At 45.9% G+C, this 23,077-nt stretch overlaps 1 protein-coding gene across 6 annotated transcripts in view; it reads right to left on the bottom strand.

Annotated features, from left to right (window-relative positions):
- The window catches only part of CNOT10 (CCR4-NOT transcription complex subunit 10), a 1,248,840-nt gene that overhangs the window by 600,321 nt on the left and 625,442 nt on the right, over positions 1-23,077 (bottom strand). For all 6 annotated transcript variants that reach the window (XM_069648815.1, XM_069648816.1, XM_069648817.1 and 3 more), the window contains one exon: positions 3,596-3,745. In XM_069648815.1, coding sequence (XP_069504916.1) covers positions 3,596-3,745 — 150 coding nt within the window. The remainder of the gene's footprint in view (positions 1-3,595; positions 3,746-23,077) is intronic.

The following is a 23,077-nucleotide window of genomic DNA, read 5'->3' as shown; positions in this document are numbered from 1 at the left end:
TAGTCTGTAGTGGAGGACTGATGTGTGCTCCATAGGGAGTTGTCAGACTACGCAAGCAGCCACATTTTGTAGCTGGTGGATAGAGCACAAAGGTTGGGCCAGGTACAGCGCATTAGTGAAGCTACTACCTGCGGGCTCAAACGGTCCAGGAGGCAGGGAAGCACCTTCTTGAAAACTCTTAGCATGAAGTGACCCGTCTTACACACCGCTCTCACCGGAAGGGACGGAGAGAGCGAAGCTGAGAGAACCACCTCAGATTCTTGACAGTCAACACAGGGACAGGGAGATCACCCAAGGCGGTAGGCCATAGCAAGGAGGTCCACAGCATAGACTCAGATGGAGAACCAACCACCAAGACTTCTGTTGTGTCCCCATTTAATTTGAGGCATTTCACACAAATCCAATCTCCCACTGCAGAAAGGCATTCCCAGAGGCCAGGTGATTTCCCAGCCCGGTCCAGATGGACAAGGATCTGGGTATCGTCGACATAGGAGTAATAGCGGAATCCGAAGGAGCGGATGAGGCAAAATAGCAGTTGGATGTAAATATTATAAAGCATACGGGACATGGCGGAGCCCTGATGAACACCACAAGTGAGACCACGTACTGTGGATAGAAAAAGGGAGAGCAGCAATGCCTGGTTCATCTCCGAAAGAATGGAAATAAACCATACCAGGACGGTCCGAGTGAGGCCTGCCATGGCTAGCCGCAAGAGGAGGATGGAGCGGTCGACAGTGTCAAAGGCCACTGAAAGATCTAACAGAATCAGCGCCCCTACTCCACCCTGGTCTACTAGCATGGGCAGGTCATCAACAACAGAAACCAGGACACACTCCGTGCCCTTCTCCGGGCTAAAACCAGATTGAAAAGAGCCAAAAAATGAGGATGATTCCAAGAAGGAGGAAAGGAGAGGCGACACCAGTGATTCCAACAGTTTCATAGAAAAAGGGAGAAGAGAGATGGGCTGCAAATTGGATAGAACTGTAGTGTCCAGCGAAGATTTTTAAGTAAAGGGATGACTGTCGCTTGTTTCACCTGCGTGGGAATCAAACCTACCCGACAGGCATGATTCACGGCTACCATAGCTATGGGCAGCAAGTCCAGCATAATTGCCTCCAGTGTGGCCAGAGGGATTGGATCTAAGGGTGCGGCCGATTTAAGTAAACAGACAGCTCGATCAACCTCTTCTGACGAAAAAAATAAGGAATTCCACCCATACCTGGAAGGGGGTCTCGGTGGGCAGAGGGGATGGAGCAGTCCTGGAGCAGTCAGAGCATGTCCTCCTTAGCGCAATGGTTTCTTGATTTCAACAGGGGCTGCACAGTGGCCTGAGGTGCAGGAGCCATATAAGGAATGACTAAAGGCGCTGGGACCGGCGGGAGCATGTCCCTGATCACATCCCGAAGGATGGCCCACTCGGAGGAGACCTCATGAGCGTGAGAAACATTTTTTTAAAAAACATGTCCTCACAGGGTGCTTGGCTGGTAGGTGGTATTGACAGAGTAGCGGGAGGATGCTGGGGCCTGTCCATACTCTGCCTTGCTATTGCTGGGTAAATCTGCCCTGCGACACTGAAGAATAAGCTGTAGGCCACGTATCTGGTGAAGACCAGTCTCACATAGAAACTCGTTCTCCCACCTGCTTCGCACTAGGAGGCGGTATCGGACAAGCGCCCATTTTGTCTGGCACGGTGACCATTTTGTCGGGCTTAATGCCACGTGCCAGCGTTGTGGTGCTTGCCTCGCTGGGCCCGGCCTCCTCCAGGACTCCTGGTTGTGAAGCTTGAGCCTCCCCTACACCTCAAGATGAGGCCTGCTAGGCATACTGTCCTCAGCTGTTTCGTCGGTAGTGCTGTGTACGGGCACACTAGGGCGTAGACCTCAGGTGGACACCCGGTTAAAGAACCTTGTGGTCCCTCAGCACTGTCTCCGGAAGGATCTAGCAACCCCCTTGGCCTGGCGGCCGGTAGCTGAAGCAGCCTCAGTACCTGTGCTGGTGTGAGAACATGACCGGCCCCCCCCCGCTCGGGCCTTTCCTTGGGAAGGAGTCGCCCTTGCAGGGTGTGATGAAGAAAAAAAACGAGAAAAAAAAACAATAATCGGCCCTACCTTTGGCCTTGAGTTGTGTTTGAAAGATCTTCAAGTCCTCTGGAGGCGACTTCTCGAAGAGCTCCCTCCACCGAGCTAACCTGTTCTTCAGAGCGTGATGCTTAAGTGCGTCACACGCGCTACAACCCTCCCAGCCGTGGTCTGGGCCAAGACAGCGGAGGCAAAGAGCGTGGGGGTCGGATAGGGAAGAGCCCCTCGCAGGCTGGACACCCGATGAAGCCCGCTGACATGAACCGGGGAGGAGCGTGGCAGCAGAGGACAGAGTACCCGATTAAAGACAAAAGACAGAATCCGGAGAAGAGAGCGTGGAATTACAAGGCTGAAGCCAAACCCAGGAGCGTTGGTGAAAGCGGTCTGTTCCCGTCAATGCAGAAAAGGGGACTGGGGAGTGGCGCCAGTGGGTGGAGTCAAGAGAGCACATGGTCCCAGGACCACGCCCCAGCGCCTTGAAATTTAAAGAGGAAGAAGGTTTTTTTCTAGTGAAAAAGTTTCTGTCTCCCATCGCTAGCGAGGGACGCCCATGAAGTATGGAGGGGACGGGACGTAGGAGTATATGTGTTTTTTGGCCAGGACGAGTGATGGTTTGGTTTTAACTTAGTTGTAGGTGATGCATGCAGTCTTGTACAAGTTGCTTGCTTGAAGGGATAGCCAGTGAAGTTCCCCAATGACGAGATGTTGTGGAACGTTTTTAGTCCTGAAAGGAGACATGCAGCAGCATTATGCACCTGCAACTTCTGCGAGTAGGGCATTGCCACCTTCCAGATGGGAGCTGACGATGGCTTGAACAAGGGCTCTGCACTCGGGGCATGAATTAAGGGCTTGACTTTGCAGCAATGTGCAAGCTGGTACCATGTCCCTTTGTTGTGAGGTTTTCTTAATCTTTTTTGGATGGCTTGAATTCTTGTCCGTTTTGGGAAGTATGTCCCTAAAGTGATTATTTCCCAACCGTGTGACAACTAAGCCAGATGGCGTACATCTAGAAATCTTGGACCCACTATTGCACACATCATCTGCACTGCCTGTGCCCTTGTTTTGGTAAGGCCAGTTCCGATCAAATAGTCACCTCACACTTCCAAAACACTCTCCAGCATGGGCATGGTCTTGGATAAGAAAATGGCTTAACTTGAGTGGCATGACGAGATTTTCACTTTGCTTTATCTCCGTCTCGACCACAATGGCAATCTGTTAAGAGTTGGCAGCTTTTCGTTGGATCTAACCTTTATTTATTACATAAGGGTTTACACAAAAAACAAAACATGTCAACACAAATTAAGTAACATTTCAAATATTGGTTAAGCTTTGCTGTCTGTGTTGCATCCTCTTGGGAGTTTTACTTCAGTTCATAGAATGCATGTCACAAGTGAGTAATAACATTCCAACTACATACCTATTCTACTCAAAGCATCAAAATTACACTTCCTAAAAGCAAAGTGAAGACAAGGAGAAGTTTGTATGTTTTTTTATTGGTATTAAGTGTAAAGACATACCTGGGTCAGTGGTCATTGCTGCTAACCTTGCACAGGCCGTGTCGTTTTCCAGCAGTGCTTTTTTAAAGTAAAAAATTCCCAAATTGTGCTTTCCCATTGCAAAATGGATACATCCCAGATTGTTCCAAAACATACAACGGAGGCATTCTCCTGTAAGAATAAGCACTTTATAGTTACGCATATTCATGATATATAAACACATATATATGTGTTTGTTACTTAATGAAAGTCTACAAAAGCATCATGTTTTTAAAACTGACGGACTTGGATTGATGAACCCAGAAAAATGAGCATGAAAGCATAGCTACTTTAATTGTTAAAAAGAACGACAGTCACAATTCTAATTTCTTTCCATTAGGACAGTTTCTCTCTGCCATGTGTTCAAGGGGCAGGATCAAATGGTAAATAGACATGAGTGTTATCAGCAGGCATTCCCTGCCATGCCTAGAGGTAATGATGGCTGAGCAATCAATGGCAACTCTTAGGAGGGGAGCACAGCTGTTGAATATAGATACATAAAGGTACAATATAACCATTTTATGAGGGAATATCCACACAAGGATATAATTAAAAAAATAGTCTACCTTTTGTGAATATAAGTAAAATAGTGTGCAGTGTGACGAATTCAGGTGCTTCATCCCATAGCATCAATGGGACTCAGCAAGCAAGGAAAGCGGTCTTAATAGGGTCTTGTTGCTGGAGCCGTGTACCACCTAGAGATGATAGAGGGTGGGATTCCGAACATACCCTACCTACTCCATACCTCTCTTCGAATCAGGGAACCAAGACTCTTGATTTATGGAAAAGTGCATTTGTCATGATCCCAAAGACATATCGCCCAGCTGTATTAGGATATAATAATTATAGGAGGCCTATGGGGGGCTGAGGGGGGGGAGGGGGGGGGGGGGGGGTGATCTCAGTAAGATCACTATAATTGCACATTGTTCAACCGGAATACCTATTTTGGGGATTCTAGGTCCCCCTTCAACCTTTTGCTCCCCCATCCGGTCTTTTTTGGTTCCTTCAACTCTTATTAGTAGCCAGTGGGACTTCTCCTCAAGTCACCCTTCCATGAAGTCCCATTTTATGTTATAGAAGGTATAGGTCACTCTAAGGCATAAAGTACCAGCAGTGCATCCCATGCTCCTTATTTTTGCCCACAGGTGATTTCATCACTCTACCCAGGTTTTAGGGAGTAGGTTGGTGACAGCAATACTTTAGTTTTGACTTCACCAAGGGTGCAAACCATTTACCGCATTGGTAGCCCAATTAAACTTTTCGGTAGCCACTGGGGTACCAAATGATTTTTTTTAAATCCTGCACTATGCCATTTTTTGTTGCAGGGCTTCCCTTTGTGTAGGTGACCATGCAATGAAGTGGCCTCAAAATGGTTGTCTCTTTGTGAGCCCATCATGGCAGTCTCTATATTTGGCCTCAACAGGTTTAGGCCAGTATAGTTACCTGGATTATCCCCTTCACTTCCTAGGGTGGTGGCTGTTAAGAAGTCTCATTTGTGTGTGAATTCCCTTCAACCTTAGAAGAGACCCCCCAGCTCTTTTGCAGGACTTTTAATTTTTATCTTGGAGTGAGACGTTTTCTCACTCATGTATTTTTGATCCGAGTCCAAATCCAAAAGAAACCAAAACTCTGTAGGCATCTACCTTTGCATTGTGACACTGAGCACGTTCAGCGCAGTGTCACAGAGAAGTCCTTTGGATTTCTCATAAGGTTTAAATACTGTCTCTTGGGTAAACTGCTGTTCCCAAGAGTAGTAAAGTAAAACTGACTTTACTTACCTGTTTCTTCCAAGTAGGTCCAGTACAAACCATCTTATATGGAAGTACTGGGGGTACTTGGTAGACCCTTTTCCTACTTAGTCATGTAACAATTTATATATGTTACCCTCACTACTTTTAATGGATGGTGGCAGTGATTCAATTTTCCTACCATTGTGTGTTTTTACTGCAGGCTGAATACTCAGCTGCAGTAATGCACCCATGGGTGCCCATTTTGTCAAAATGGCCCCGGTCTTATTTTTACGCCATTTCTTGTTTGTGAGGTCTTTCTTGGTTTTACTCTGTGCACCAAACCATCTTTAACCCTTTTATTCGTTTTGCCTTTGGCGGGCTTCAGTGCCGAAACCCGCCTCTGGATGGTCTTGCAGGACAGTCACTTGCTATGTCAGTGACAGCTAGGCTGTGTATGAATGGGAGAAATCTGCATAAAAGGCGAGGTCTCTTGAACAGAAGGCAGAGTCGACCACTGGACGAAACATCAGACGAAGGAAACTGGAAGAGAAGCTTGCTGCACCTTCCTGGACCGGTGAAGCCCAGCTGCTGTGCTGAAGCTCCAATTTCCTATTGACTAGAGAAGCCCAGAACGGACAACTTCTTCCCTTGGGTTGGTGGGACCAACTGACCAAGACTAACTTTGCTGGAAACCCTCTCCCTGTTGGCTGTACTTCCTGCTGCTGCTGGAACCGAGTGCCAGGGGTCATGAAACCCAGAACCGAGTGCATGGTCTTTAAGCCCGACCCGAGCACCAGGAAGATTCTGAGGACCCTCCCGAAGCAGGACACCCAAGCCTGAGCCACCTCAACAGAGGTGCTGGACCCCAGAAGCAAGGGAAAATCAAGTGTCCAAGAACCGCAGTGGTGCTATTGACCAGTAGATGAAACTGAAGTGGCACTGATTTGGAAAGAGCCTGTATCGCCGACTACCTTCGAACTGCAGTGCAGGAGTCCTCCATCCTGTTCCCATGACTGAGGCCCAGGAACTGCAGGACTGCAACCAAAACAGATGCCACCTGGATCCTCTTTCGACCTAAGGTACTGTCTTGACTGAAGGGGTACTTACCTCTTGTCTGTAGCTTGCTTGTTCTCACTGGAGACTTGAAGTAGCTGAAAAAACTGCTTTTTGGAGAGTTGATTACAGCTCTGCCCTTCACAAGCCTTACAGCTTGTGGCCCAACAGTGATTCCTTTGCTACAAACTCTATTATGCTAGAATTTTGCGCTATCTAAAGAAGTGCCACATCTCCCTAGACATAGTTCAAATTGAATTTGGCTGTCCTGGCTTCCTGCAGACTCTTCTGACCCATTTCCTTTGGTTTTAACTGTCCCTCATAGGTGGTGCATAAGATTAACTTGCATTGCTGGGAAAGGTCTAACCTAGACTTCATTGGGAAATTGAAAAGTATTCACATGCTCCGAGAACCTGCTAACCTTTTTCCTTCCCCAACCTTCTCCTTTTCCACAACCTCAGATTTGCATCAAGTGTAAAAAGTGATATATAAATGTCCACAGTGTCCTAGTAATTGAAGTCCTCTCGGGGTGTAGGAAGTGTGTGTGTGACATCCCAAAAGGGTATCTACTTGTTTATCTTAAATCTGAATAAGTGTTATGAAGTGTATTTTTATTGCCCTATGTAAGGAAGGCTTATTTAAAACCAACCGTTAAATATTTTACTAGAAAACCTTGAGCAGAAGTGTTATTTGGATACTTGTAATTGTGAATCTCAGTGTTACATCTCTACAGCTCATAGTTATCCCTCTTGAGATAAGTCTGGGAGCTCATTCACTCTACCAACTTGTGTAGTACAGACCTACCAATACGTGAGTTACCTATTACCAAGAAGACAAGGCTGGTGTAGTCTCCCACAAGGTTACTACTGTGATGCTAGAAATGCAGAGGGACAGGGCCTCCGAATCCTTGTCCTTTATTGCATTTTATCTTGTATTCCGACTTGTTTTCCGTGCAGGAGCTCATGTGGGACTCCTGGCGGTGCGACTCTTCCTGTATTTAGTGAACAGACCCTTGGGATACCCTTATGGCACCCGTGGGTGGGAGTACGACCCTGCACTCCTAGTGTATGTTTTTAGGCACCTGTGTGTGACCCACAGAGCAGGGTACAGGCTGTTGGCAGCTCTGTGCTGAATTGACAGGTGCCCTGCGCATACTCCATTTTGGGATACCCAGGCCCAGTCATTGGAATCAGTAGATTCCTGATGGAGACAAGATGGCCCCAAGATGGCCCCCGTGGCCTCTTGCTTTCCATCGCCCGTTACTTTGGTTTTCCCGAAGTCCCGGGACTCTGTCCCTTCTCCCTGACTGGCTGTTGGGTGGAAGTTCCATATATGGTAGTGTGGAGATGTGCCAACCATACTGGCTGGAGCCTTCGCAACGGCCATATGTTGTGGGTACGCCCATGGGGTGGGACCTGGGTGAATGGGGTGTGTGACGAATACGTTTCTGTGTTATGGGTGTCTAGTATCTGGTGTTTGACACAATGACAGACGGCCCTGCCTGAAACTGGTATGAATGCAGTGTGTAGTGCTGAATGGCAAAGTAGTTGCCCCTAAATGGTTCTTTGTACAGAACAACATGCTAGATATTGTTAATGACTTGAGTTCTTCCACAAGCACGTAGTGATCATGAGCTTATAGCGATGAAATGGTCCTGGGAAGTTCCATCCTTCACCCCTGATCGTTACACGCACCAGTTACAGCTAATAAATGGATGTAAAAGATTTATTTGGTCAGCAGAACTAGATGACTGATCATGTCCTTCGCGTGGACTTGGAACTAAATTCCGACATCATCAGTAATGATAACTTATATGTAGCTGCAATTACACTGCATAGAGTGCAACTGTCGACTAATCAAAAAGCACTCTATGGATAAATATGCATATGATCGGGAGGTTGCAAAAACAAAAACTGCTTTGCTGAAGTATTAAACATGCAATGCACAATGCATATGAAAAGAGACACATCAACATTTGCAATTTAAAAAATAGATATAAACACTGGCGCAAAACCCATCGGGCGTTAATATACCAAGACTCTGAACATGTGCTAGCAGTGATTGCTTCCAAGAACAGCTGCGACAAATGGAGAATCATAAATTCTGCCTATCAAACCAGTCAATCGCCCTATCAGATTAACTCTGTATCTACAGAGAATTAGGTTCAACACTTTCAGCATTTATATGCTGCTCCAAATTTACAATTCTCTCGTACATTAGCAGTCTGGACTTAGAGTGATACCTAGGTTTTTGACAAATTGGACATATTGCTGCAGATAAAAGATGGTCTAACCTGCATGCTCCGGGGCTGAAGGGTTAACTAACTTAATGCTTAAAACCCATCCTGAAGCGTGGGCGTCAATATGGTTTACCATCTTCTCCAAAGTCATAACACAAAAACAGATACCTCCAACAAGACAAAAGCCCATATAGTGCCGATCTTTAAAAAGGGCGATCACAAATTACCAAGTCATTATCACCCAATTGCACTCCTGGATATTCCTGGCAAAATATTTGTGCAGCTTTTTTTAAAGAACTTTTCCATCTGGGTAAAAGAAGCAAAGCTCTGACTCATATCAGACAGGTTTTGTGCCAGGCATGGGGTCGGCCTTGATTTTGCCATATGGGTAATAAAAAGCTGTAGTCTTCAATCAAAACAACCCCTATACATAGCTTTTATTCATTTTAAAGCTGTGTATGATTATGTTCCCCTTGATATTCTTTTTAAAAAAACTAGTAGATGGCAATTGTCCATCTGACATCCGTGTGTTAATCATCCAACTACATTCGGACACTTCAAATCGCATTTGTCTCTCCATAGATGGTAATCTTTCTCAGTCCATTCTAACCAATCGCGTTAGAAAGCAATGGTGCATTTTAGCCCCATCGCTTTATAATTTCTTCATTTCTGACATCGGAAACTTCTTTAAATCTGCAGTGCCCGACCCGCCTAAGATTGGTCCTCATGCTAATCCATGGCTCTTATATGCGGACCTTCTAGTCCTGTTTTCTAAAACACCTAAAGGACTCCAGAACTTACTAACGGCCCTAGAACTCTACACAAAACAAAACCACCTGACTATCAACTTAAACAAATCATAGTCATGGTATGCGGTGTAACTGGGCGTAACAAATTCGTCAAATATAAGTAGTGCATACATGATAAGCCCATTGAAATATTCAACAATATCGTTTGTTATCTGGGGCTAAATGTTAATAACCATCTGTCGGATCTTCCATACAAGTTTGCCATAAAGAAAAAAATGCTAACAGCGGCTGCTCAGAAGAGATTATTGAAAAAATATGGAAAATTCACCTTAGCCCCCGTTTCGAAAATGTCAACACCAAAAAAAAGGTTGTTCTGACAATTACCCATGGGGCAGAGACTAGGAACTTCCAGGACCCCTCCTATTGGAGAAGGCAGGAGAGCCAGTTTTGGAAAAGATTATTACCTCTCCCAAATAGTCAACCTATGTGCATAGTGCAACAGGAGCTTGGTCTTCTCTCCTGAAGTGCCAAATGTTCAATCTTTATAGAAAATGTATTACAAACACTGCTGAAGGTTCGCTACCATCCATCTTGACCATCTACTTAAATCAGACTTTGGTCAAGAACATTGCACCATGGAAAGTGCATGTGATAAATATGTCAGTGGCAGGTATTTCTGGAGTTACTTACAACAAATCCTGGTAGGGCTTCAGAAAAAAAAAAAAGAAAAAGCTGTGGCCCCTAGACTGGATTACCACTCGCAAACAGTGCATGCATTACCCGTAAAATCCTGGATTTCATGAGAAACAACTTTGCTCAAACCATTGCATTGCATTGCCCAGAGCGGTACTTAAGTCTATTACCTGAAGCAATATATAGATCTATGTATCAACGTTTCATATTAAATCTGTGGCCCACGCGTGAAATTACAGGAGGTTGACACAATACAACTAAATCGGACAAATTCTGTCGAGTTCCTTCGGAATTAGAATCACTAAAACATCTTCTGATGTACTGTCTAGCTCTGACCTCTACCAGATGTTTTCATTTAGAACGCTTATATAAAACCCATAAATGCCTAACCCATGAAACCTTATGGACCAGCCTTCTCGCAGGAGACCGCAATGCCATCATTTTTGCAACAATTCATTTTTGGCAATCTCTGGAGTTAGAGTTAGATACGACCATCTAAACATAGAACATGATTTCGGGAGGATAGCTCAGGAGCAACGTGCTCACCCTGAAAGCAAGACGACATGGAGCACCACAGGTTTTATCCCCGGGTCCACGCTTCGAAACCTCTGGGTATTAAGCACGTTATAAATAACTCATCATATTATATTATATAGTAAGCTGGCTTTAACTTAACTCAGCTTATTTTCTGGGACCATTCCATCTTTCTCGTTATTTAATTAAATTAGGATGTAGTAGTAGTCACTCTGTTCCTTTAACACTTAAGGGGTTAAGGAAGTAATCCATTTGTGATTTTGTTTTATAATGCACTGAATAATGCTAGTTCTTATTTGTTACATAGAATATTCTAACACTTTTAAAACTAAAGAGTATCATATGTGGTTTTGACGAAAATCCAATTTGAAATGTATTTGGAGTTAACTGATATTCAAATGTTTCTCTCCTCATGTCGGAAGTGAAACCAGACAAATTATGTGATCTAACTAATCATTTCTTTTAATATTGATGGTTAAAACATTGTTGCTTTTGTTTTATGAAGAAACGTAAAATTGTTTTATAACTAACATTGAAAGGTTGTGATCAACCGTATCAATAAACAAAAAGAAAAAAAAAAGAAATCCTACTTCTAACTACCCCTCCATGTCACGCTCTGTGTTTATCATCTCTTTTCTCCTTCCTCGCGCTCTACTTCCTTGCCACCTGCTATTCTTCTAGATATTCTGTCTCCCTCTACTCTTACTTCTACCTACATCTATTCTCCCACTCTGTCAGACTTCCTACTCTCCCCTCTACTACTGTTCTTACTCCCTTATAAGCACTATCCCATTACTAACCTTCCTTCTACTAGTACTACAACTGCTGCTATCATTATACTGATGCTTCTACTCATAACGCTTGCTATCGCCCTCTTCTGCCCACTACCGCTCTATTGTCTATTCCACTTGCTTGCTACTCCTGCTACCTACGATCTCCATTCCAAGATACTACTACTACTACTCCACTTACACTCACAAACACTCCATGCCACTCAACCCCTTTTATAATAGCCTCTGCACTCTTTCACTCTCGACTCCTGTGGGGTCTCGGACATCCTCCTTCACCTCCTGTTCTCACCCAACTAACCTGTAACGCTCACCTGGTATCCACGTGGACGTCACTCAGCCTGTTCTGACCTCTTACGACCTCGAACCCTCCCTGGAGTCTACTCAACTGGATACTGGGCCTGAAACACAGGATTGGTAGAGTTTAACTCCCTATTGCCTATGTGTGCTTGAACCCTTTCTTCCCTGGGGTCCAACCCTTCCCTTTGATCCACAGCTCACCTTGTTTTCTTGGAAAGTGTGCTCTCCGTCCTGCTTTCAGCGCAGGGGCGCGTTGATTGATGCGGGCTCGTTGCTGCCTAGTTACTTCACTGGCAAGAGTCCGACAGGTAAGTATAATGAGTCTTTTGAACAGTTCTCTAACTTCGTTCCTTTCCTTCCTTAGATGATGGCCGGCATCCGGGGATGGCGACGTGCTGCTGAGATGATTAGCGCTGAAGGTGAGTGAAAGCGCGATGCGACCCTTTCGTATTTGTATTGAACAGTTCTTTTTCTGTGTCTTTTAGGTGCCGCGACGTTTTCAGCGTGGATGCCGGTTATGAAGAAGAAATGCGGTGAGTAAGCGCGGTATGCGGCGCCTCTAGATGTTTCCACGCTAAACTGGAGTGTCTTTTCCCTCTTGCAGATGGATTAGAAGTTCCGGAGAGAGAGATCCCCCAGAGCGGCTGGGATTCAGGTAAGCGTTTGAAGCTCGTACAGTCTTTAAAAATAAGCGAATATTTGCTGAATGCTTACTAATGCCTTTTGTCTTTTCTTTTCCCTTTTCCTTAGGAAGCAGCGTGCCAGGATGGGAATGACACCGCCGAAGATGCCCGCAGAACAGAAGGAGTGATGAATGATGGGCAATAGCGACGCAAGGTAAGGCTGTTCCTAATGGTGTTCTTGTTTTTGCAGGAGCTGAGCGCCGAAGAAAGATGCAGGCCTACTGGAGACCGATCCGAACACGGTGTCACACTGCAGGTGCAGAAAACACAAAGCATGTTTCTCAGCCTGGGCGTGGCTTAAATAGTCTCTGGGTATCCCAGGTGTCTGGGCTGAACCACACCCAAAAGACTAGACTGCACATGCAGTTCTGGGAACCGAAATATGTGGGGGCATCCTTCTTGTCCCCATCAATGCACTACAAGTCCAATCCCCAATGTTATCCCATGGGAGTGAGTGAGTCTGGTGCCACAAGCGCCAAGTCTGACTCCAAGTGGGTCTTTGGTGGGATGGAGAGGCCCTTGAGGGCCATGTAGGTGAACGTGGCCTGGCTCCAGCCCGACATCTTTGAGGGCTGAGGACATGAGGGGCAGGAATCATGACATAACCCATACTCAAGAATTCACACACCTACTTAAATACCCCACCCCCTCCCAGGATTGGATATTTACCCTGTCCAATAGCTTATCTGTCTACAGTGGTGCGTCATAGGAAGGGTGTGAGGAGGCTCTGGGCTTTAGAAGGGCTTATAAGCCCTGCCCCCTTTCTGCAAGCAGTCTTGCTGTACTTATAGCTTGCCGTACTTATAGGGAGGGCAAGGAAGTTTCTAACAGACTGGTGTCCCTGGGTGTTTGCACCTTGCAGGGGGTCCTCCTTTCATATGGAAACCAAGTCCCTGGTGGTTTCGTTGGTGGCCGCCACATAGGCCTGCGTTCATCAATAAAATCCTTGGTGTCCTAGTGGGGTAATCAAGGCCTTTAATTATAAAAGAAACCTTCCCTGGTGGATTAGTGGTGGCGATTTGTCCTGGTTGCATCACACACCTCTGTACCTGTGGCGGTTGGTTTTGTGGCGGCTGGTTTTGTGCCAGCTACTGCACCCTACTGTGTCCAGCGGGGAGTTTCTGGGCCAAGTCGGCTTACGCGGTCCAGCGACCTCCCTGCGTCCTAGACTCAGTGCCACACTCATTGTGGTGGGGTCTTCCCTTGGCCCCAGCGTGGACATCCCCAAAGTAAGAAGAAAGTGCATTCGGGCACCTGCCGGGGTGCTTGGGCAAGGCTGGCTCCATCTCCCTGACAAGGCTACACTACTGGCCTTGTCACATATAGTTGAGGGAGGAGTAGCATCAAAGGGCTGAGGCAAAGCCTAGAAGGAGTGGACATCAATGGGACAGAAGATTAGAGGATACATGGGTAAAGAGAGAAAAAGGGAGTATAAGGAAGCGAGGGAGAGGTTGGAGTGAACATGTGAGGCAAAAGACTGAATAAAACAAGGTGTCTGTGATCCCCAAATCAAAGTAGAAAACTAGCAACTGGATAGGGATAGAGATAGAGAAGGGAAAGTTAGTAAGCCCCTGAGCGAGTTCAGCCATTAAGCCCTCACATCTAGCCAAAGGCAGAATTAGATAGTGGGTCTCAACCTTCTGTATTTACTAACCCCTGTGGGTCAGGGACACCTGGGTTAGGGAGCAGGTACAAAACATGACGACAGGAAGAAAGCCCTTGGGCCCACGAGAATTACGACGGTGTGTTCTATAAAACATTTGACAGCCATCCAATCACTGGCGTTTGCCACATTGAAATGTTCCCAGATTACTTCCTGTATGATTGAGTTCCAATCAGGTGAAAATCCAATAAACTCAATTCCAACCCCTGATGGAGATTTAGGAACTTAACATACGATGCAACTTAGGTGGAATGTAATGTGGTAATGGTGGTAACTTGGGAACACAACCTACAAGGCAAAGGAATGCAGATTTTCCATATTAATGTGAAGGTAATGTTACGCTCACCTGACTCCCACGGAGGCGCTGGCCTGGTTCGCGCTGCTGTGACCTCTTCTAAGGTGATGCGCAGGGTTCGGAAGACGGACTGGACCGGGCCCCCAAATCTGGCTTGTCTGGCTCGCAGAAGTATCCTTCTGTAGGTGAAAATAGGGGATTAACTGTCTGCGGGGTAATGCAATCGGCCTCCCACTTTCCCCTCTCACCCTCCTCGAAAACCTTCTGTGATTCCTCGTAGCGTCTCACCTTAGGGTCTGGAAGGACGAGCTCTCCATCCTGCTTCTGATGCAGGGGCGCGTTGGTATCCAGTTACTTCACTGGATTTTCGGATTGGTGAGAACCAAACTTGCTTGGCTTCCAGGTAAGTTTTTTGATAAGAGGTTCCCCTTGTGTCCATGCATTAATGTACTAATGCTAGTGTCTTTTTCCCCATAGGGGCCGGGGTACGGAATGCCGGGGAACAGGCACCGACCCGAGATAAGAGGTGAAATCCTTGTATAAATCAGGTAAGTCTTTAATGAGCGTTTTTTGGTAATGTCTTTTCATTCGCTCATTAACGCTGATGTCTCTTTTTCCCCTTAGGGGCCGGGGTCCGGAAATGCCAGGATGCGGCGCGGACCCGAAATGAAGAGGGAATGAATCAACAGGTAAGTCTTAACATGGAGATTTAGCTTTCCTTATTCCCTTCTCTCTCTCACCTTTTGTTCTGGTCTTTTTATCCCTAGGCGCTGGGGCGTGACTATGAATCCGGATGATCGCTGCTGAACATGGAGGCGCCCTGTAAAGGTGAGTGGAATGCGGCGCTGCAGCGATCGACGCAATGAGCTTTTAAATAAAAGTTTTCCTTTTCAGGATTGTCGGCGAGATGTCTCCGGGATGCGGCTTTAGCAGGTAAGGACTTTTCCTTCTTCTGTTCTCTTCTTCTCTTCCTTTGCAGGTGATCCAGGATGCTGGCAGGCGTGGCAGAAGTCAGGATGCAGGAGCAGACACAGTGAGCGTCCAGCTGCTAGATGCAGAACAACGCGAAGCACGTGTGGCTGTTCGGGTGGGGTTTAAATAGCCTTGGAAGAAGTTCCAGGTATGTATCCTTCCTCCAATCAGCCCGACCACATCCGGATGGTTAATTAGTCCCACAGGTAAAGTAGTTCCTTTCAGGCCTCAAGGAGGCCGGGATCCTGCAGCATGGTCTGCATCAGGTAAGTGCACCCAAGCACTCCCATAATGAGCCTGGCGCCTGTGGCGCCAGGACTGATGTCTTTTATGAGCCTGGCGCCATAGGCGCCAGGGCACTGTCCAAAGGGCCCCTATATGGGGTTGCTGGGTCCTTCCTTGGGGACTGGATGTCCGCTTTCGGGGACGCAGGGCTTGAACCGGCTCCCCGGGAGCGGGCATCAAGACAGGTAAGTTATGGTCCCAAAAAAGATGCAGTAACAAAGCAGTATGCTATTCTGGAGCAGCAAAGAGAAAACAATAATGGAACACAGGAATCAACATTTCTTGAAGTGAGTGGAGTAAATTATAGTCCAAATAACGTCCAATGGGATCCCCGAGACAAGATACCTTCACTACCAATCAGTGAATAGCCCCTACACCCCTTTACCAGGGTCTACTTCCACTGGTACTTCCTTAGTTGCTTGCAACTCCGCTCTATCCGATTGCATGACGACACTGAATTTTGCCTCAAGGTCCAGAAGGTTTCACATCTGACCCTTCAGGACAGGTGACATACCACTGAAAAAATACCACTTAACCATGGGTGGACAATCACAATTGCCATTGCAAATTAAACGGTGGATTCTAACTAATTCTGTGCTTAAGTGGCATCACACACAGTTGCTCCTAGCGTCTTACTAGGGCTATCCTCTGCTAAGTGACTACGCAAGTGGGATACTTCTTCACTTCAATGTCTTTAAAAGAATGACTTTCCTTTAGTTTAGTATGGACAATGCACATTCTATGTCAAAACAGAGATGAGGAGCTGCTACACCCCCAGCCCCTGGGGGCCAGAATCTCTTTGTTGCTGCCTTTTAGGCTTTGAGATATCCGACTGGGCAAAGCTTAAGCTGTCCTGGAAAAGCCAGATAGGTCACCGATATCAATGTGTGTCTTGGACCTCTTATAGATATGGAAGGCCATCCTTTCCTTGAAATTGATATTACAATCTGCCTTTAGAATTCGGACACCCGAAACCCTCTTGCAGGAGCCGAGACTGAGGATCACAGTCAGCTTTGCTTTCAAAGACTTCCTAGAAAGAGCTCAGTTATCTCGACACCTTTGGAACATTTGTAGAACCTCATTCACATCCCACAAACATGAATACCTCCGTGCTGGAGGCCTTAAACACCTCACCTTTTTCAAAAGCATGCACACTCACGAGTTCCCACATTGGAACCCCAACTACATCGACATGGCTTGTCGATATAGCCAACCTGAACAATTTAAAGTCCTGTAAGCACTCATAAGTAGTCAGTGCTGCAAGGAAGTTGACTATATGGACTACACCTGCTCTAATGAGAAACACTATCCTCTCAAGGCGCCAGCTATGCCAATTGGAGCAAGCTGATCTGTAGGATATTGCTGCACTGGGGCCCTTTGATGGAGGGCTCAGTTTTTCCAAAAAGGCCTGGCTTTCTCCAGGAACCTGGGAAATCAACAAGGCTACGAGTCTGAGAGACTCATCTAGCAGATGTGGATGCCCAAGAGGGTCTTGCAAAATCAGACACCCCAAAAGAAAAGGCGTTTGAGAGACTATAATTTCAATCACTAGAACAAATCCTGCTTCCTGCGAGCTAGCCTGCAGAAGGCCACAATCGCTTAGGCCTCCAGATACAACTGCAAAACTTGTGCAACTGCCTGTTCAACCTTGAGGCAAAATGTCCATCTGGAAAAGCCCTCTAATGGCCATGAGCTTCAGTAAGACTGCTTTGTCCAGCTGCCAGTCGATGGGATCCCTCTACTGTCTGGAATTCCAGTCCGCTAAGATAAACCAGGCAAAACCTCTGCTGTCACCGAGATCTCCCTCTCAGAGAAAAGATGTCAGGAATCCTTGGCCAACTCTGTTGGCATCCTGGACTTCACGCCTTCCAGACAAACGACATATTTTACCGACAAGATATTGTCAATTTTCAGCAAGATGCAGCACCTACTGTCAGGCACTTAACAGTGAATGCCCCTTTTAGATGCTCCAGATGAATGTGGACCTCCAATTCCCCTGGGGACCATCTCTACAGGTTCCCTGTATAAGCTACTAGTATGAGCTATACTAGTACAGGCATATCATTGAAATGTAGGAGATCATCCATAGATACTTTACGCAGTGTTGTGACATTTTGTTCATGCTTTTAGTTTGTTTTTTTATATGTGTACATTATGGTCTGTATTGTTAATATTCTATGTTTGTATGAACATTTGAGGTGTATATTGTTCATATTTATTTGTATTAAATTGGTTTATGTAGAGATATTGAATTGAGGGTCTGTTATTTGGACAAGACACTCTCGATTCCCGATGTTTCTTGGACTTTGGACACACAGTGATACACCTTCCTTTGGTTGTAGATTCCTTAGTGTTGCCCACTCAGTAGGAAGGCTTTGAGTTCACAGTGGGAGTACCTTTGGGAGAGTTATGCATGGTCCTTTTGGACCAGTCAGCTGCATATGATTTAATGGATCATGACACACTTTTGGCTGCAATGGGTAAAACAGGGACGTGCTCACCCAATGCCATAAAGTGGATTCATTCTTTCTTAACCAATGGGGTCTCGGCCGTACACTGGGGTGAAGCCCTCTCAGATTATGCTCCCATTACCTTTCGAGTCCCACAGGGGGCTTTTATCTGTCCTCAGCTTTATTTAATCTTTATATTAAACCCTTGTGGAGGAGAAACATCCATTGTACCAACTATGCTGATGATACTCAGCTTCTGCTGGGATTGGGGGGGTAATTATGACCAGGAGACAGTCGGATTAAATGACACTTTTAGAACAGTAAAACAATAGATGGTAAAGCACTGGATATGATACATGATGATATGATAGGTTATTTATAACGCGCTTAATACCCAGAGGTTTCTAAGCGCGGACCAGGGAATCGAACCTATGTTGCTCTGTGTCGTCTTGCTTCCAAGGCCAGTACGTTGCCACAGAGTTATTCTCCAGAGACTAGGATGTGCCTAAATTATTCTAAATCAGAATTGCTACTGTTTGGTTTCCCCCCCCCACCAGAGATCTAAATTGGTTCACAGGTGGAACTATTTCCTGTTGAATGGTTGTGTCATTAAAACCTTAGGCACTTTCCTGGATTTTAATGTTAGCCCTGATGTGCAAGTGAATGGTATTGTACACAATATCACTTGAAATAGTCTGAGGAAAACGAGACCCTTTAGCTCGGATAAGAACTGTGAAACTCTGGCTAGAATGGATTATTGTAAAGCCCTGTTGTGCGGTGCATCTAAATAGAATTTACGCAACCTTCAAGTGGTTCAAAATGATGCTGTCCGCATCATTAAAGTGGTGCCACGAGGTGAGCATATCACAACACACCGAAATTCCCTCCATTGGCTCCACCATAAGAGTTAGCATACAATTTAAAATGGCTGTCTTTGGCCAAAATGCAGTTTATGGTGCAGCCCCAGAATACCTAAAGAGACGAATATTTACTGGTCAACCTGTAAAAACGGTGCGCTCTAGTAACACCATATTATTAAATGGTCTACACCCAAAACAGTGGAAAGCAAATGGCAAATCTTTCCCATAGACTGCGTCCACTGCCTGGAATACTCTCCCACCCAACTTGTGCCTTGAAAGTAACCTACACTCATTCAGAAAAGGGCTGAACACTTATCTGTCTGAATAGCTAGTCTGTCACCTCAGTTGCCGACCTTAGCAAACCCTTGTTTTTGTGCTATTTGTGTAATGCTCTGTGTGTTCTTTTTTGTGACCCACGCCCTGATGCCAGTATGGTTTTCGGCGTGTAATAGAATAAATGTCTGGAGGCATGGAAATTATGTCATCCAAGTTTATGATCAGCCTAATCGCTTGCTCTTGCTCCAGGAGCCGGTTTACCACAGGCTTCAGAAGGTTGGTTAAACACCACGGAGTGGATGAAATCCTAATGGGAGGCATATGATCTCCCATAGGTGTCCCATACACTCGTAATGGAGAAAGCAACAATGAGTACCATGGGGGAAGGCATCCTTCAAACCCAGATGCACCATACAATCACATTTTCTGATTAACTAGATGTCATCCATTTTCAAATGCCAGGACACCAACAACGCAGTGAGCACACAGAATGTGATTGGCCTGATCTTGTGTTTCCACCCCACCAAGAATATGTTGCTCACAAAACTGCCAGGCCACCAGAATGCTGAGCCACAAGCCTGCTGAGAAGCTCCTGTATCACCAGTTCTTGCTGCCCCCAAACCAAAAAAACTGTAGTGCAGAGAGCCTGAAAAAAAACCTGCAAATAACTATAGGGTGAACGCCTGAACCATCTCCAGGACCCAATCTGATAGCATGCCAGTGCGCCAACTATGCAATCCCGCCCCCTACCATGGGGTCAGCTGTGCTTGCTCTCACCTGTGCTGGCTGCTTGCTGTCTGTCGCCTCGCCAGCCTCTGGTCTCTACCTCCAAGGAATTAATTCATGCATGTGCGTTTTACGGTATTCCTTTCTGTGCCTTATCCAGGGCAGCGCCATGTGTTCACAAATATTGCTATATACTTTATGAATAAGTCCACAAATGGCATCTCCTTCACAACGGTCATGTCCTCAATGTATGAAAGCACCCTTAGCTTCAAGGCAATATATGACAGGAGAGTGCTTTTCATCTCTGCTGCAATTAGAATTAACTAATAGACATATTGCCATCTCAGACCAGCCTGCCAGTACGTGCTATTCCACAGGGTTTCTGTTCTCCTTTGCCTCTTCCGACAACTGAAGGATCTTTGCTAGCAAGCCTACTATGCCACGATGTTTGACTTGACCGGCCTTCCTCCCAACCTGTGGATACCTTTCTTTAACATTGCTGCCATACTGCCCTCATGCAGGTAAGCATACAAGTGTCTACCTCTGGTGTGTCTACACGGGGCCTTCTACCTGAAGTTTGACAAAATGAATACTGCTCTGCAGGAGTATCAGCCTCACAATATTAATAAACCAGAAGTGATCCCAATCAAAAGGTGAAATGGGCACAGCCTGACAAGTATATGTCCTTCGCTTCTTTTGGTAATTTGGGCTAAGAGCATGCTATACTCTTGAGGAGGCATGTGAGCTGGCACAGACACTACACAAACAATAAAGTTGTACCAAACGGAAGGAATCTTTAACCAAGGTTCATTAAAAATATATTTTATTAAACACATAAAAATAAACATAACTAATAACACCACTACTCGTCCACCTCTGTAAAGGAAAACAGCAGCCTTTAGATAGAAGGACACACTTGGTTTGCAGAAGTATGGCTCAGACAGAGATATCAGTCAAAAAGCCAAAGTTCATACAGATGCCTTCAAAAAAATTGGAGAAGGTGGCTTAAATGGGACCAGAGTGCTTTAAAGCGGGCTCTGGGGACAGGGCCTCTGTTATATACCTTTGTTCTCGTCCTTGGCGGCTAAACAGCGTTGAGCAATGCTGATCGTGTCGAACTAGGAATCCGAGTGCTTTCTGAGCTGAGTCGGGGTCCTAGGTTACTCTGGCTTTCAACCAATGTGGGTTTGTGACTGTTAGGCAAGATTGCATGCAGTACCCTTTGGGTGCACTACAATAACCTTGACCTCCTGGCAATAGGGTCTCAACCTTTGGTATAGGTCTGAACTACACAGGTTAGTAGTGTGGCTGAGCAGCCAGGCTTATCTCAAGAGGGGTCAATGAGAGCAGACATTTTGTGACACAGTTTCACAGTAGCTGTTATTCAAACACTAACACTCAAGGTTTCTTGATAAAACAATTTATTTCACAGTCCGTTATATAGGCCTGCTTCAAAAGGGAGTAAATATATGCAACACATATAACACTTCAAAACACACTCTTGGTTTCCCTAAATCAGATGATACCCATCGGGGATGACACACGGACACTTTCTACACCCTCAGGTGACTTAAATAGCTAGGACACTGGACATTGATTTATCACTGGGACATTTAGAGCAATACTAAGTTTGGTGTGAAAGATAGAAGAGAGGAATAAAACAAAGGTTAACAAATAATTCAGAAATAGGTAAGTACTATTAAAAACCTTCCAATGTCAAATAAGTTTAACCCTTTCCTGGGGAAAAGATAAAGCACAGAGTCAAAGTTAAGAAGAGTCTCTCAGTGAGACAGGACAGCCAATGGTAAATGCACAATGTCTAGGGGAGCTGAAGATCTTCTATGCAGGTAGGTAAAAAGTCTTGCACAATGTTTTTAGAAATGTTTGTAGAAAAAAGAACACTTGCTGGGAGGCTTGTGAGGGGCAGTTTTAGCAACTCTGCAAGGTAACCAAGACAGGTCTCAACTGAGAGCAAGCAAGGCTACACAACAAGAGGTAAGTTCTTAGACTTCACAGTACCTCTGGTTAGAAGAAATGGTTCCAGCTGGCGTCTGTTCCTGTACAGCTCTGCAGATCCTGTTCCTCAGTCGTGGGGACAAGAGGGAGGATGGCTGGGGACACCTGTTCTGCAATGGGAAGATCAGCGGCAGCAATGGGCAAACTTCAACTCAGCGGTCCTTCACTGTTTCGGTGTTTCAGCTCCTCGTGTCTGACAGCAAATATCAACACTGCGGTTCTCAGAAACCACTCTGGATTTTCCTAGCATCTGGGGTTCCGCACTCTGTTGAAGTGGCTCGGGCTTGGTCAGTCCTGCTTCAGGGAAGTCCAGAGGATCTTCCTGGCGCTCGGGTTCGACTTGAAAGAAATACACAATCTGGTGTTCCTCAGCCTGGCACTTTGGTTCCAGAAGCAGTGGAAGTACCGCTCAAAGGGAGGAGTCATCCTTGCAGGGCTTCTCTAGTCGAGGCGAATTCGGAACTTCAGACCAACAGCAGGGCTTCACCAGGCAAACCAACGGTCCAGGAGTTGCAGCAGGCGTCTCTTCCAAGCTCATCTTCGGATTCCTTCGTCCAGTGGTCGACTCTGCCTTCCAGGCCAAGAGACAAGCCTTTTATGCAGTTCTTTCCCATTCATTCCAGGCTAGCTGTCACTCACCCAGCAGGGTGGCTGTCCTTGCTGGACAGTCAGCTAGCCAATCAGCACAAAGTGCATTTGGGTCTGCTAGGAGACTAAGCACAGGGGGGTTTCGGGCACCTCCCTAACTTGCTGCCCACCCCAGACTCTCAGGCACCAGAGGCGGTCTTCACTCCTGAAGCCCGCCAAAGGCGAATGAACAAAGAGACCAATCATAGAATGGCGCGCAGAGAAACACTTAAGAACCTTTCTAAAAAGAAATGGCCAAAAAAAGACGACCGGGACCTGTTTAAACAAAGGGGGCTCAGACGCCAACCAGCGATTCTAAGTGGAAAGGGTAGCATTTGACTGCTACTTCAGTATCTAGACACAGGGGATACTAAGTAACCCCATCCAGCACTCTATTGTAAGATAGGGTGTGCTGGGTCTAGGAATTTAAAAGACTAGTAAAGTCAATTTCACTTTACTTACTCTGGGAAACAGTTTATCCCAGAGAATGTATTTAAACGTTGGGAAAGCCTGAAAAGGCTTCAA

The sequence above is a fragment of the Ambystoma mexicanum genome, chromosome 2q (assembly GCF_040938575.1).
Source record: "Ambystoma mexicanum isolate Mex_15411 chromosome 2q, UKY_AmexF1_1, whole genome shotgun sequence".
Classification (NCBI taxonomy): Eukaryota; Metazoa; Chordata; class Amphibia; order Caudata; family Ambystomatidae; genus Ambystoma; species Ambystoma mexicanum.
The sequence above is the reverse complement of the archived record's forward strand: the minus strand, read 5'-3'. Positions and strand labels throughout refer to the sequence as shown.